The sequence below is a fragment of the Pipistrellus hanaki genome (assembly GCF_964339955.1).
Source record: "Pipistrellus hanaki genome assembly, chromosome: 13".
In the NCBI taxonomy this organism is placed as follows: domain Eukaryota; kingdom Metazoa; phylum Chordata; class Mammalia; order Chiroptera; family Vespertilionidae; genus Pipistrellus; species Pipistrellus hanaki.
The window spans coordinates 37,398,628-37,415,251 of record NC_140515.1 but is presented as its reverse complement, the minus strand read 5'-3'; the positions used below and the strand labels follow the sequence as shown (position 1 = coordinate 37,415,251).

The window sequence follows — 16,624 nt, the reverse complement described above, 5'->3', positions numbered from 1 at the left end:
GGCTTAAGTGTGTTCTCTAACGTTTTACTATTTCACGATCCAGAGAGGAAACAGAAAGAAACCGGACAACCTAAGCCTCTCGCCACCCACCTGAGCATACAGACTTTATTTAACAGCTGTGGCCACACTCAACAGGATACAACACTTTTTTTTTTTACCTTTCATACTTATGCAAGGTACATCTTTTACATTGGTAGTCTTTCTGAAATTCTTTAAATTTTTATCTCTTTTATGTAGGACATACAGGGAGTATTGGTCACACTTAAAATAGGTTCTCAATGAAATGAATTGGTAACAACAATAATAAATATCTTATCTAAGAACCTTAATTAACTTTACCTTGCTTTCTGCCTTTGTCATTTGGTAATTCATGAGCATTTTACTTCCACATATGACTCACCCAAAAACTTTTATTTAGTAACTGGAGCACACTAGGAATAGGAAGGTGATGGCATCTGTGCCCTAGAGTGGCTCATGGACACACTTAGCAGAGGATATAATTGTTACCAAGCTGTTTCATGAAACATAGTAATGCATATTTATTTTAAATATTATTTAACATTAAAATGATTCTAGCACACATTTTACTGGCAGTTTACCTTGACATTGGCATTTTGAGATCTTTGAAATGCCTTTTTAGACTAAGCTGCAATCCAAACATTAGCTGATTTGCATACTAAAATATGATGTGGGTAAATAGAAATCCTAATGGGTAAGTGACCAGACAGACATACCATCCTAATAATTAGGTGTCCTTGAGCTCAGATAGTATTTTATATGGTTATTGCCTCTTTAAGGATTTTGATTTTCAGAGTTTGTTATTGTTAATAATTGGATAATAGTTAACCAATCCTTGATATTAATCTATATATGTAAAAACCTAAGTGACCATTATGCCCAACTGACGATCAGCCAGTAGCTATGATGCGCCAGGGGGGAAGACGTTCAACACAGGAGCTTCCCCCTGGTGGTCAGTGCTCTCCCACAGCCAACCTCCCAAGGTCCCTCCCTGGCTGGCTGGCCCCCATCGTCCTGATTGCTGGTGGACCGTTATTTCTTCAGCAATATTGCACTGTTCTATTTAGTAACCCTCTGAGTAGAAACCGCATCTCACAGTTTTAACAATACACAGTGCTGGAAATTGGGCACATTTTTCTACCTGAGCCTAGAGGTCTATTTTTGGGTTCTGAGTATTTCCAGCTTTTGAACTCTAAACAAAATATGCTTTTAAAAACAGTTTATTAAAAAAAAACAAAAAACAAACATATCCACTTAGCTCTGTTCAAAATAATTTTCTACTCAGGCCTTCCGATGCTAAGTATACTGAATTCCACATTAGTTGAGAAGTGATAGTTTGGTGCCATCTTATGGTCATACAGAAAATATTGTAATGCCTTGACCATTTTGCTATTTTTCATGAAATCTGCATCTTAGAAGCATAGTATAAAAGAAATTATGTGAATCTTAGAAAATATTATTCTTGGAGTGATATATAGCAGCCCTCCCTGCCAAGTAAGTGGTTATGGAAAATATAGGTCTGATAGGAAAGATATGATAAACCTTATATTTAAGCATTATTAGATCAGTTTTATGAAGTTAAAAATAAGTATGTTTTTATGTTTTATTCTCACATTTATCCATATTATAGCAAGATAGAATTTGCATTAGAATTTATAAGTGTCTACATGGAGCAGATCTGGTGGCTCATGAATTAGCTAGAGGTGTTACAAGTTAGGGAAACAATTTATTTTCTCACTTGAGGCCCGGTGCACAGATTAGTGCACCAGTGGGATCCCTTGGCCTGGCCAAAACCAACTCCCTGACATCACCCAAGGGGTCCCAGATTAGAAAGGGCACAGGCCAGGTCAAGGGACCCCACCAGTGCACAATTGGGGCAAGGGAGGGACTGCAGGAGGGCTCCACAGTGTGTTCGGCCCATCTCGCCCAGTCCTGATTGGCCAGACCCCAGCAGTAAGCTAATCTACCGGTCAGAGTATCTGTCCCCTTGTGGTCAGTGCATGTCATAGCAACTGGTCGAATGGTTGAATGAATGATTGGACACAACATATTAGGTTTTTATTATATAGGATTACCTCCCTAACTCATCCCCATGGGGCTATTGAGCCAAATCAGTCAGAGCTTGCTTTTTATCTATTTATTTTGTTTTATTCACCTGAGGATATTTTTCCACTGATTTTTTAGAAAAAGTGGAAGGGAGGGGGAGAGACAAAGAGAAACATTGATGTGAGAGAAACAAATTGACTGGCTTCCTCCTGTACACATCCCTGATGTTGGCTAAGGATCAAGCCTGCAACCCAAGTATGCGTCCTTGACTAGAATTGAACCCAGGACCCTTTTTTGCAGGCCACTGCTATATCCACTAAGCCAACCTGGCTAGGGTGCCTCTCAATTTTAAAATCTCTTTTGCATATGGTTCTCATCTTAGAAGTTTTATAGCTAGATGGGCTTGAATTTTAACATTCTTCATAACTGGAAAGAAATGCCATAGCTACTTGTCCTGTATGGCTAATACAGTTGTTGCAGAAAGTGGGAGGCATCTTATTAATATATCTGTCCAATATATATCCCACAACACCTTGCGAAAAGCACTAAGGACACTAGAGTAGGTACTAGTGAGAGTGTCCTTCTCTCCTGCCTGGTCTTGAGGGTGACTACATTCCAGGTGCTGCCCTGGGTTCATGTTGTGCCAGCCAAACAGCATGTGCTGCACATGTGTCAAACACAAGGCCCGCGGGCCAAATCCAGCCCGCCAGGCCTTGCAATGTGGCCCGCACCGCGCTGTCATTACTGCACTCCGCTGTCAGTTTATGACATTGTCAGTTTATGACTGTTCAGTAAACCATTCGGCCCGCGATTTAGGCTGGATTTTAGATTTTGGCCCCTTCTCTGATTGAGTTCGACACCCCTATGCTAGAGGGGGGCACCCAGAGAACTCTGGAAACCTCTTCCTTAGGATTATCCTGTAGGGCCAGGAAATAATCCTGGCAGTTGCAGGAAGAGGACATTAAAAAGTGATAAGATCTGCTCTTAGTTTTTTCCTATTTTTAAATACATCCAGTGATCTTTCAAATTGGGTTTTAAAGCACTGCAGAAAACGCCTTGATAAGACAAAAGGGCAGGAAGGGCACAAGTCCTCCTTACATAGGCACAATTCCTTCTGTCTTTTTTTCATTCTTCTCAGGTTGAGCTTGGCCGCCTATTCACATTCTCTTGGCACCTCTGCACTCGGCAGTGTGGCTTCAGCCTAACAGCTCTGCTGAAACTGCTCAACATTCTCATGTTCCGGTCCTCATCTCAGCCAGAGTTGATAGTGTTGACCTCCTTTGCATCTGCAAAATTCTATTAGCTCTGCAACCTCTGGTGCCTTGATTTTTCAACTCAGCACTCTCACTTTCCCCAGATCCCTTGCTTTGCTCTTGGTTTTCATGGATGGATGTAAAAATCATTTATTGCATGTTTTTAGTACCAGGCACTGTTCTATGTAACTTAAAGATACATGTCATTTTATCTGTAGGTCATCGTTTGAACTATTCTGATCCCATTTTACAAATAGGGTTACAGGCATAATCATGGATTCATTTGTGTAAACAGGAGAAAAAGGCGATTGTAGCATCTTTCTAGCTACAGAGGTCTTTATTTTCTAAAATTGTAATTAATTTTGAATTCTTTTACTCTTGGTCAATTATCATGAAAGACCTTTAAAATTTATGTTTACACTAGAGGTCCAGTGCACGAAATGCATGCACGGGTAGGGTCCCTAGCAGCTGCCAGCTGGGGCCTCCCTTCCTCAGCTGCCAGCTGCTGGCTGGGACAATTGTTGTTCTGCACCTCCCCCTGGTGGTTAGTGCACTGCATAGAGAGCAGTCGAACTCCTGGTTGGTTGAATTTCCAAGTGGGGGGAGGGAGAGAGATTGATTGAGATTACATACTTCCTTACTAAGGACCCCTATGCACTCTTCCTAAAATAGTAATAATAGATTCTGTTATTGCTGCATAATTTCTTCTTAGTGTTTCCTCCTTCTCTAGACCACGATGCTTGTTTTTTATTTTGTTGGGGCTGTTTGGATTTCAACCTCTGCTGTAAAACCTGGAGTATATCTAAAGCACTCAACAAATCAACCCTGCCATAGTCTCATTTACTAAGTACTTAGAGTAGGGGTGTCGAACTCAATCAGAGAAGGGACCAAAATCTAAAATCCAGCCTAAATCGCCCGGCTGAATGGTTTACTGAACAGTCATAAACTGACAATGTCATAAACTGACAGCAGAGTGCAGTGATGACAGCGCGGTGCAGGCCACATTGCAAGGCCTGGCGGGCTGGATTTGGCCCGCGGGCCTTGTGTTTGACACATGTGACTTAGAGGTATATAGTTTTGTGTTTGGCTTCCACTATACAACCTATTCAATAGGAGGGAGAGAGAAGGGTGTAAAAGCAGAGGTTCAGTCGCTAGGACACCATCATTAATATGGCTTCAACGAATGCATCTGAACATGAGAAGTACAGATACACTTTCAAATATATGTAAGGAATACAGAAGTTTCTTAACACATTGAGCACCTTGACAGTCACTAAACTTTCCGTCTGGAAGACAAAACAGGCTTATGTGTTAAATCACGTTGTATAAAAGCAGAATACAAAATGTCTTGGAATTCAGAGATTATCTATTATAATGTTTATCCCCTAACAGGTTAGTTCTAAAGAAAAAATTTAATCATTTCAAGGCAGATAACAGAAAAATTTTAAGTAAGAATAATACATCTGGTTGCAGATTGAATTTATTCAAACTTTGAGGCCTAAGTATGTTCCTCCAGATTTTCAACCATTAATAGCCCAAACCGATTGCTACTCTCATACCACCATCTGATGTCTGAGAGGGTTTCTCCTCTGTTCTTTGTCCAGCTGGCACCTTGTTTCTTTTTCTTTTTCTTTTTAGAATTTGATTTACCCTTTGGAAGGAATAACTCAGCAGGGGCATATGACCTTGTGGCATTGAATAGGTGTTCATAAAGTTGCCTTGCCCCAAAACACATGCTCAGAAGACTTTCTACAGTGGTTGATGTTAGCAGGTGTTGGCATAGTCCATGCACCAGGCTTCCGCTATACAGCCTATTCAACAGGGGAGAGAGGAAGGGTGTTAAAGCTGAGGTTCAGTCGCTGGGACACCACCATTATGTCATTTTATCTTTTATGTCATTATGGTTTCAACGAATGCATCTGAAAACACTGAGAGCTCTTCAAAGTCATTATTAAAATTACTTAAGAATAATCTGTTCCTTGAAGGAAGAAACTGAGTTGTTATTAAAAAGATTACGTCTTGGCTCATGATATTTTTAACGTTACATTCAATGATGGATGCTTGCTGGTTCTACAACAAGACCAAAGTTGAGCAGGCCTCTTAACACTTCAAATAAAAGGAATTAAAAATGCCTCTGATAAACCAAACAGGTAGTCTGTTGAAATAAGAGGAAATTTAATGGCATCATTTGCAAAGGTCATTATTCACCTTGGACTAAAACCCTACTTCATAAATATAAGATGGGATTAACTGGGAGCCACAATTTTAATATGTAAAACCTTCATTTAAAAAACCTTAGTGCTGAGATGCAAGAACAACCCTCTACTGAAATCACAAAGAGAACTGTTTGGTCTTGTTTATCCTGTTTTGTTTTGTTTTAAATGGATTTCTGGCAACAAGAGAGGATCCAGTCAAAAATTACCTAAATTATTAAAGGCCAGAAGTAAAGTATCCATAGGTCTAAGGTCATTAATCTTACTTGGGTTCCAGGGTTAGCTCACACATGAGGCCCAGAAATATATTAACAACACTGTTCACTGCTAAGGAACCTTTTCACCATGAAACATTTAAAGCCACATCAGCATATTTTGCATGCCTCTATATATCACTCTATAGTTAACCATTTGTACACTTACAATATGCTAGGTATGGGGACAACAACAGTATGTAAAATAGACAAGTCCCTTCCCTCCTAGAGTTTACATTCAAGTGGAGATAAAGTTTATATATAATCTCAATTCCATTTTCTAACCATCTCCCTTTTATTTTATTCAATCCTAGTAAGTACCTCCTGATGGACAACCACCAGGATGTCTAACCCACTGATCCTACCACTTTTCCTTGGCCCACACACTGCTTTCATTTCTTTCTTACTCATTTCCATAGTCAGACATTATACTCACTTCCTGGCATACAGGCTGCCTCTCGGGCAAAGAAAAGCCCGAGATAAAAATCCATTTAAGCATCTAATAATCATCTCACTAGAATAAAACCTCCAAGACAGCAGAGGATTTTTTTAAAAAAATGTTTTGTTCATTATAATAAAGACCAAAGTAGGCATTTAATGAATATTTGAATGAATGAATGAACAATACGTGGTAAGAAATGCAATTATGAAATACAAGAGTAATAGGACTAGAGTGACCTGAAGTAGACAGTAGTAATATTTCAGTAGGATGGTCAGAAAAAGTTTTTATAACGTGACATCTGAACAAACTTAAAAGGAATGAGGGAACAAATTACATCCAACAACTGCCTCTTTTTATTACTTTGGATCTAATTTTCTTTGAGAATATAGAAATAATTTAATATTTTTCTTGTTTCCAGCTCTTTAGCTATCATAGTGTTCCAAGACCAATTATCCTAAGATTAATTTTTAAACATAACCTCTTTGCTTTAAATGTAAATAAAGGTATTTGCTTCTGTGTGCAGTCATCTGAACTAGTTTCCCTTGGTGCTCACCGAGTTAGGTCTGGCTCTGGGAGAGGCGTGGACAGCAGCTGATTCAGATACATCCCCATCAGCAGACAGCTCTGCCACTGACAGAAGACGTGAGCTGTGTCTAAATCCAGTCTCGGGCTTGGCTGCGTCTGCTCCTTCACTCTTTGGAACTCTTCGTACAACATCTTAGCACCATCCTTCCGCAGATCTTTACCTAGACAAGGAAACAACCCAAGGGCAGTAGTTCCTAAAATACTGTGTCAGTTTGTAAGTTTCTCCATATATATATATATATATATATAAAACTTCAAATTCCATAAAGAAAAAATTGGTTTAAATAACCAAAGTGCTTTTCTTTTCTGGTTCTTTACTATTTTAATGTCAATATAAAAGCCTTGCTGTATAAACAAATATTATTCTGAAATGCCTTTTTAATGACAATCTAACTTCACTCAACGCCAAATTATTTTTTTCCTTAAAATAGTCACTTCCACCGGTCTTCCACTTGACCTTAAATATATCTGCATCAAACTCTCCAGACCCTAAAGTTATCTCCGAAAAACATAAATTACTGTTAAATGTCATTCTCTTTACTGTTCTCTTCTACCAAACTTCCTTTCATGGAGACCTCCTGGCTATAGTGCACTTAAAGAAACAGCCCATGTGTTCAAAGCACATTTTAACTTCTGTTTAATGGGAGGAAAACAAAGTAAGACTCATGGAGAATGTGGCAGATCACTTCTTCCCGCACCGAGGACAAGGGCGAGAAACGGCTGCCCTGGGAAAGAATAACGCTGTATGTATTCCTCACAGAAGCCACGCCCTTCCGCAGTTTTGTTTGAGCAGGGGCATACAACATGACATGCGGACCAACTTGAAGGTAACAGAAAAGAGGCCCACCTTTTACCAACTAGCGAGCAGCAAGGCACTGAGCCTGCCTGGGTGCCAGGTCCACAATTCCTAAAAGAAAAGAAACAGACCCTTGACATCCCCCTTCGGTTGGACTCAGGAAAAATTTAATAGGCTCGTGCTCTGGAAATTTTCATAAATTATTCAATGAGAGGAAATGCCCTAAACTTGTGTCTTAACCATTGGTGGGCCTTACTTATTCTGCATTAAATAAAACAACAGTCCCTTTCTGGCAGCTTCTCTCACTTTTGGGCTTCCTTGGAGTCTATGCTGGTTCATTATTTCATTTAACTTTCTTTAAAAAGTACATTTCAGAGGAGCATTAGCCAGTAGAGCTTTGTGCCATGGTGGAAAGGCTCTATATCTTCGCAGTCCTCTAGTGATATGTGACTATTGAGCACTTGAAATGTGGCTAGTGGCTATGCTATTAGATGGATGACAGCATTAGGCCTCACCTTCTCCATGATGCCATTACTGTTCTAGAGGGTGTTAACGATTATACATGTTTACAGGAAGTGTTACAGCATTCATAATCTTTAGAGAGAATAATTCCATTCAAGAACTGAACTGTTCCAATGCATCAACATTGATTTCACCTGACATTGAAACACAGATAAAATTGCCTCAAAGTATATTTTTCCAATAGAAAGAGAAGTTACTACTTTTACCATCACTGCTTACAAACTAATGAAAACTTGCAGTGGAGAAAAGAGAAAATAAAAAAAATTAAAAAAAACAGCACAAGCATGAATGTTTACTTTCACCAATGGGCAATTTTAAATAAGTTTGTAGTGCTGATGTTGCTGTAGCACTGTTGATAGGAGCAGGAAAGAATAGAAAAGGTGGAATATAAAATGCAACTGATGTATTACCCTGTCATGCTTCATAGGTGACAGGATTAGGTGGTAACAGTACATCTTCACTGCTGTGAAGTCAAGCCCTTCAGCACTAAGTCTGACTCATGGGAGTGCTCAAAAGCATTTATCAATAAATTGGTAATGTATTGGCACCTCCAGTTCTAAGTTCTAATACAACTGATAGGAATAGATAATACATGATTAAAAAAAAAAAAAACCACAAGATTTTCTGTTAAATGTAAGTAACATGGAAAAATAGACAAGGAATTTCCAGATACCTACCAGGGCTGTCGATTATGGCATGCAAGGGCCCCTGCAGCATCCCCAGCAGCAAGGCTTGTAGATGATGTAGTTTTGCCTTGACCTCCGAGTGCTGCAACCAGTAGCAACTGACAGCGATGGGCAACTTCAAAGAAGGAGGGATTGGGTCCAAGACGGTCTGTTTCACCTTTAATGTTTCCAAAAGAAGCGCCTGCCGTCTAGCTGAGGAGAGCTGAAAAATATATATCAAGCACCCTGCAAGTTACTTGGGGAAATGTCTTTTTCCCCCTTAGTATGAAGAGATTTTAATGCAAATGAAATTGCTGTGTTAGTTTCTCATCTTCCTGTGTAAAAAAATCAGCCAGTCACATTCAAAGCATTTAGAACGTTAGTAAGGTGCTTAATAAATATGGTTGAATGAATGAAAGTACCGTCTACTCTCACACAACACAGCCCTTGCTCATGTCATTCCATCCTCCAAGTGGTCTGATTGAGCATCTTCAGTGCACGTTACTTGGGAAGATTCTTAAAAATCAAATCCTCACACCCACCCCCTAAATTTTGACTCAGAGAAAAACACAGTTGCATTCCTAGTGTCTGCATGCAGCTAGAAAAGGATTTCTTTATTAACTTTCTGAAAGCATGGGAAGGTCTGAAACATTTCTCAGCACCAAACACCTAATTAGTAGTCAATAAGTGTGTTGACAGCTGAGAATAAGAGTTAAACTGAAATAATACACTTCGTAATTGACAAAATAGTTTCATCATCAATGCATGACAGCATTATATCATGATTTTTAAGTACTAGTTTTAATAATTTAATACTGTGATTAAAAAATTTTAATTAGAGATAGGTAAAGTGCTTTACAGTATAATCAACTCTCCCCTCCCCCATGGGAAGTAGCATTAACTACTTACAAATGAAACAAAAACTATCCTTTATAATCTTTTAAACTGGTAGAAAAACACACCAACTAAAGGCTAAGAAAATACATGAATTATTTACTGACTTAAAATGCTTACATTACTGAATTCTCTAGCCAAGTTACAACTTGTGATCAATGCAGAGTCTGAGCTTGACTTCAAAGATATGCTGTCCCTCACTAACTCTACGGCCTTGGGCAAGTTTCTGAGCTTTTCTATAGTCAGTCTGATCCACTGTAAAATGGGCATTACAGTGAGTGACACAAAATGTCCCTTGGAACCCACCAGTCCTTATCCCCTTCCAAAAGGGAAACAACTCTGCGCACAGCCCTTAATTCTGGTTGGGTTTTATCCAGTGTGACAACTCCCATGAGGATGGACAGCGCAAGCCTGCAGAAGAAGCTGCCACACAGGCAGGGATGCCCAGAGAGGCTGGTCGTGACACTGCCTTACTCCCCAAGAATGACCCTCTTCCATTTCTCCTTACGATTATCCACTTGTTGGTTAGCTGGAGTGGTGCTCTGTCCACTGCAATTAACATTTCCCAAATGTACTTACTGTGGGAATTAGATGAGACTATAAACTTTCTATTACAACAGTTGGCACAAAGCAGATAAAGTATCTTTACCACATCATGTTAAGAAAAACAGATTCTACCACAAAGTTCCTATATTCGTACCTGCATTTGTCTCTGGAATCACATTTGCACTTGACACTGTTTAGAATTATTGTGGGCTAATGAGAGCTAGCATTGAGCTGAATACAGAATTGATTGATTAGCTTATGCCAAGGGGAAGCCAAATGTTATCACTGCATAGAGAGGGAACTAAAATTTCACCTTACTTTGCATACAGTTAAGTGATGAGAAGAACACTTGTCATCTCCACTTTGCAAGGCATATAATCAGCCTCCAAAACTCACTGACTCAACTGGATTTTCCTATGTGGGAAAAAATGTCCTGATCCCTATATCACACTACTCAATTCTAGGTGGATTGTTGATCTAAATATGAAAGGCAAAGAAAATATTTTCATGATCTTAACTCAGAAAAGTAATAACCATAGGTTATAAATATTTAAATTTTTCTATATTAACAAGTTCTATTCATCAAAACATACTAAAGTTAAAAGACAACCCACAGAATGGGAAAGGCTATTCACAATACATGCTCTTTAACAACACACACACACATATCAGGAAAATGCTCTAGTCTTTGAACATAAACTTATATAATAGAATGTCAAAATGACCAATGAACACATAAAAAGGTGCTCAAGTCATCAGAAAAATGCAAATTAACACCCCTAAAATTGGCTAAAATGATGCCACTACACAACAACCAAAATAGCTAAAAGAATAAAAAAAAATACCAGCTATCAGCAAGGGTGTAAAGGGAGATGAACTCTTTACAAGACCACTTGACATATATCTTCCAAGCTGAACATATGTGTATCCTATAACTCAACAATTCCACTCCTAGTTATGCAATAGAAACGTGTTCATATTTTCACTAAAAGATGTGCACTGAGATGTTCATAACACTATTCATAATAGCCCAAAATGCAAACTACCCAAATGTCCATCAGCTATAAAGTGGGAAAACTATTTTGATATATTCCCAAGTTGTAAAAATATACAGCAATGAGAAATGAATTTTCTGCAACTACACACAAAGATAGGAATAAATCTCACAAACACCACATTGAATGTAAGAAGCCAGGTGAAAGAATTCATACTGCATGATTTCATTTTTATGAATTATAAAAGCAGTCAAAATTCTTAAATGTTAAGAGGTCAGGATAGTGATTACAGAGGGCATGAAGGGCGGTGACCAGAACCAGACACGAGGGAAAGCTTCTGGGGTGCTGATAGTCTTCCTCTGGGTGTTCTTTACATGGAAGTGTGCTGTTGGTTTGAAAATTGCTGTATTACTTTCTGAGCACCCTACCGTATGTGCAAACTCAAGAAGGAATTAATTGCAAAGAGGCAAGAGGAGTGATGGATATATTCCTTATTTTAATTGCAGGATGGATTCACAGATATAAACATACATCAAAACTCATAAAAGTACACACTTAAACTACAGGCACTTCATTACACATCAATTATTTCTCAACAAAGCCATAAATTAAAAAAAAACAAAACAGAAAAACTCCACCATAGTACCATTTTTGTTATGAGTAGGATGTAATTTCAACAAAATATCCTTCAGAATGTTGGTAATTTCAATTTTATTGGTGTGGGTAAAATGTTAATAAATCCTTTCTGCTTGGCATTTGACCTATGGTCAAGTTTCTAGTTTTGTAACCCTGGAAATGTGGCGAAGTAGCTGTGTTACTTAGCATGATAAAAATGACTTGTAAAGCTGCATCTAGACTTAAAGTATGAATAAACTCTAAAACACCAGATGGTGGGACACCATATCATGGGACTTCCCTGAGTACAGTGACTTGTAATTAACCTTGTATTTTGCAGGGCCCTCCAAAGGGATGTCTACGGAATTGTTACAAGAAAGGATGGATCCTGTGGGAAAGAAGGTCAATGAGACCTTTTCTTTCTTTAATTGAGATAATTAATGTCATAAAATTCACCCTTTTGAAGTGGCTTTTGATACTGTTTAGAATTATTGTGGGCTAATGAGAATTGAATACAGAATTGATTAGCTTATGCCAAGGGGAAGCCAAATGATATCACTGCATAGAGAGGGAACTAAAATTTCAACTTGTGCAACAATCACTAATTCTAGAACATTCCATCTACCAAAAAAGAAACCCTGTGGCAGGGACCGGTTTGGCTCAGTGGATAGAGCGTCGGCCTGCGGACTGAAAGGTCCCGGGTTCGATTCCGGGCAGGGGCATGTACCTTGGTTGCGGGCACATCCCCAGTGGGGGGTGTGCGGGAGGCAGCTGATCGATGATTCTCTCTCATCGATGTTTCTAACTCTCTATCCCTCTCTCTCTCTGTGAAAAATCAATAAAATATATTAAAAAAAAGAAACCCTGTGTTCCCACTAGCAGTCATTCACCATGACCAAAGAGGCTCTCGTACCTACCTGATGAGAATCTTGTTTCCTTCTGCCTGAGCTGTCAATAACGGAAGGCCGTGTAAGGCAGGGATTGGCATTATGGGCAAGATAATTCTTTGCTGTAGGGGACTGCCCTGTGTATTATAAGAAATCTGATGATGCCACTACACAATAACCAAAATAGCTAAAAGGATAGAAAAATACCAGCTATCAGCAAGGGTGTAAAGGGAGAAGAACTCTTTACAAGACCACTTGACATATCTCTTAGCACCATTTTTATTATGAGTAGAGATCTAATTTCAACAAAATATCCTTCAGAATGTTGCTTTCAATTTTATGGGAGTGGGTAAAATGTTAAAAAAAAATCCTTTCTGTCTGGCATTTGACCTATGGTCAAGTTTCTAGTTTTGTATCCTGGAAATGTGGAGAAGTAGCTGTGTTACTTAGCATGATAAAAATGACTTGCAAAACTGCCAGTCATCCTGGGGCGTCCCTGAGTATAGTAACTTGTAATTAATATTGTATTTTGTAAGTTGTAAGTAACCTTGTATTATCAATGTCTTCAGGCACACTTTCTTTTGTAGCTCAGAATTTTTTTCCTATTATTATTATTATTAATTATTATTTTGCCACATAACCCCATTGTATGGATAGCTAAGTAACAGCAAAGTAGTACTGATACTTTCAGAGATAACACAGACCACGGAAGTACAGGGAAATGGCATATTTGGCACCAAAGATCTAGGTGTGAGTCCTGGCACTGACACTCCCTGGCTGAGGTCTCACATAGTTACCACCGTGAGCTCCGCTTTCTCAGCTAAGAAATGGGTGCAATATGGCAACCAACCTCAGTTTGTTACGTTACAAGAGATAATCTGCAGGAATGCACCCTGAAACCTGTAAAATGCTTTACAAAAATTACATTAGTATTACACTCACCTCAGTCAATTTGCTTAAGTCAGAGTGATCCTTGGGCAGGTTTACGGCATCAACAATCGATATTTTGATGTTTTTCCTAATCCTTTCCACTTCGCTGAAAGCCAAAGGCCGAGGAGGCGACGCATTCAAGGGTGCACTCCCCAGAGATGCGGAGCTATTCGAAAGCAGCCCATACATGACTTGCCGGATGGGCAGAGATACTCTGTGGGCATTTGGCTGCTGCATGTCTTCCACTTGTGTGTGAAGAAAGGTCCGTCTTAGCACCAAGGCATCGCTGACGAAAGGAGCCAGCTGACCTTGGGCCAAAGCCACGAGGACCCATTCTGGCACACCCAGACCCAAGGCCTCCGGACAGTCATACGTACCACGCAGGAAGAAGTCCTGCAGCTTCACCTGGGACGGCTGGTATTCTTCCATGGAACAACAGAGAAGTTCCCGGACATTTTCTCGATCCTTTTTCGGGAGATATTTCAGGACATTATCTAGTGTTTCGGTGGGGCCAGTAAAACGAGACAACCAGCTCAGAAGGCCCACAATTCGGTAGTGTCTCCTCCCCTTGGCACTGGCAGCTCCAGGAGGAAGGCGCACCTGACTTAGCACCGTGTCCATGATGGGCAGATGAACGTGGTCGTTCCCACACAGCACCGCAAAGAGAGGGAGTAGATCTTTGTTCATGTTGCTGAAGTAGTGGCAGAGTGCATCAAGAGAAAAGCATTTGGCGGGGATGTAACGGCCCTGTGTGCCCTTAATAGTGTTCACGTTTCTCCACTGAAAGCTATTCAATGGACAAAACCCAGCTTTCAGGTCAAAAATGCAAAAGTCGCTATCCGATGACAACACAGGGCAATTCCAATGATTAGCCAGCGTCATAATGTCCCGATCTGCTTCCGAAAAGCACTGGACAAAAGGCACCCGCAGCCTGATCAAAACTTGTATGAACACTTCCCGGGTGAGAAGGGGGCAGACACACCCACTCCCACCAACAGAAAGGGAATGGGCCGCCTGGATCTTCTCTCTAGCTCGATCCTTCAGCGTTGTAAGCTTTTTATCTGAAATGTCACATCCTCCATCTAATACAACATACGGGCATATATTACAAGAAAACAGTGATTCGAAGAAGTTTTGTGCAACATCTGCAAAAGCATCATAGTCCCCTCCGTACCGGAGCTCCAAGTGTGAGTTGAAGCAAAGCCGGTGGAAGAGGGCATAGCCATCAATGATAATTCTGGTGTCTCGCAACTTCACGTCAGTGAAGAACTCATTACTGTGATCTTCCACAAAACTCATTAGTCCTCGGATGCCCATGATGTCTGAAGACTTTCCTGTTTAAGACAACAGAACACACTTTCAATTGATGTTGGTTACAAATTGGTTACAGGGGAACATGCCATTCTTTCCAGCACCAGCAAATCAACAACAAATGATATAAAACTCTCTAAATCCAACATATTAGGTGTGAGCCTCTCAATTCTTATCTAGTTGAGACCAACTAGATGAATGCTTTTTCATTCTTTTATTTTGCTTTTCCCTTGTGTTACAAGGCATAGAGTCCACAGTTTTGTGTTTGATCTTTGGATACAAATGATAATGATTCTAAGGAAAAATCAAAGTCCACTATTGCCACACTATATAGAACTGTGGAATTTGATATTGAGATAGGAAATAGTCACCATCACACGACACAGAATATCTGTTTTGTGGGTTCAGAGTAGAAAGTCATAAGCCATAAAAATTATATACTTCTCAATCTCATAATTAATATAGATCACAAAGCATTGGGATTCAGTTAATTAGAGTGTGTCACAGAATCAGTTTTCCCTTTGGCTTTAGGTTCCAAAATGGCTCAGCATGGTTCTGTTACAAAATCGTGAGATTGTCAAACATGGACATTTTTTTGCATTAATTTTTATTTTTAAAAATATTGCATTAAGCCTGGCCAGTGTTGCTCAGTGGTTGGAGTGTTGGCATGCACACCAAAGGGTTATGGGTTCTATTCCAGGACAAGGGCACTTATCTGGGTTGCTGGTTGGATTCGTAGCCCTAGTCAGGGCGTGTGCAGGAGACAACCAAGCTATGTGTCTATCTGATATGGTTTTTTCTTTCTCCCTCCCTCTTTCACTCTTAAAAAAAAAAAAATCAATGGAAAAAATATCTTCTCTACAAAAAAATAAAGATATTGCATTAAAATGTATCTTGATTACAGAATTTTGGGGCATCCCCTTGCATTCTGCACCTTACTCTCTTCCACTCTTAAAAAAAAAAAAATCAGCGGAACAAATATCCTCTCGTGAGGAGTAACAAAATAATAAAATAAAGATAGTGTATTAAAAATGTATCTTGAGTCCAGTTTGGGGGCCTCCCCTTGCACTTTGCATCTGACTCACTTCACCCGTATACTGCTTATTTCTTTAAAAGTTTGTCTTGTGAAGCTTCTGCCAGCACAGACCCCTGTCAGCTCATCCTCAGCTAAGGACGGGACCTGGCACAGGCGTCCCAGCAAAGGCGCGCTGGGCAGGAGCAAACGCACAAGTGGTTTGATCCGAGTCCTCCAACAGGCCTTCCCACACCGGCCATCCGGGTGCCTACGACCCGCCAGCGGGACCCTCAGCAGAGCCCACCTGTCAGGTCCCCCCGAATACCCCCCCGCACCGCTCCGGCCCGACCAGCCCCGCATCAAACGCCCGAGGGCCAGGCAAGGACCCGCAGCAGCCACAGCCCCGCACCTGGAGCGGGGACAGGAAGTCTCCGGGTGCACGTCACCGGGGCGCACGGGTCCTTGGAGCCAGCGGCGCCGGACTGCGCAGGGGGGACAGGCGCTGGCCGCGAGGTCCCTGAGGAAGGCCGGCCAGTCCGCTCCGAAGTGGCCGCTGTCAGGCGAGAGCAGCGGGACCCGCGGCGCCCGCCGCTCTTCCCCGCCCTCTGGAGTCCGAGCACACTTCCGCCCGGTGACA

General features: G+C 40.5%; 2 protein-coding genes across 5 annotated transcripts in view; one reads left to right on the top strand and one right to left on the bottom strand.

The window, feature by feature from the left end:
• Window positions 1–7,107, top strand: part of ATP2C1 (ATPase secretory pathway Ca2+ transporting 1) — a 96,971-nt gene extending 89,864 nt beyond the window's left edge. For all 4 annotated transcript variants that reach the window (XM_084902120.1, XM_084902123.1, XM_084902122.1 and 1 more), the window contains one exon: window positions 6,788–7,107. In XM_084902120.1, coding sequence (XP_084758246.1) covers window positions 6,788–6,883 — 96 coding nt within the window. In that variant the 3' untranslated portion in view covers window positions 6,884–7,107. The remainder of the gene's footprint in view (window positions 1–6,787) is intronic.
• On the bottom strand, window positions 6,838–16,615 carry ASTE1 (asteroid homolog 1). The gene is made up of 5 exons (XM_084902147.1): window positions 16,397–16,615; window positions 13,674–14,995; window positions 8,807–9,017; window positions 7,659–7,718; window positions 6,838–6,972 (listed from the first exon to the last, which is right to left on the bottom strand). The coding sequence occupies exons 2-4, from the start codon at window positions 14,976–14,978 to the stop codon at window positions 7,669–7,671; spliced, it is 1,566 nt and encodes a 521-aa protein (XP_084758273.1). The 5' UTR covers window positions 14,979–14,995; window positions 16,397–16,615; the 3' UTR covers window positions 6,838–6,972; window positions 7,659–7,668.
• Window positions 16,616–16,624: the final 9 nt, after the last annotated feature.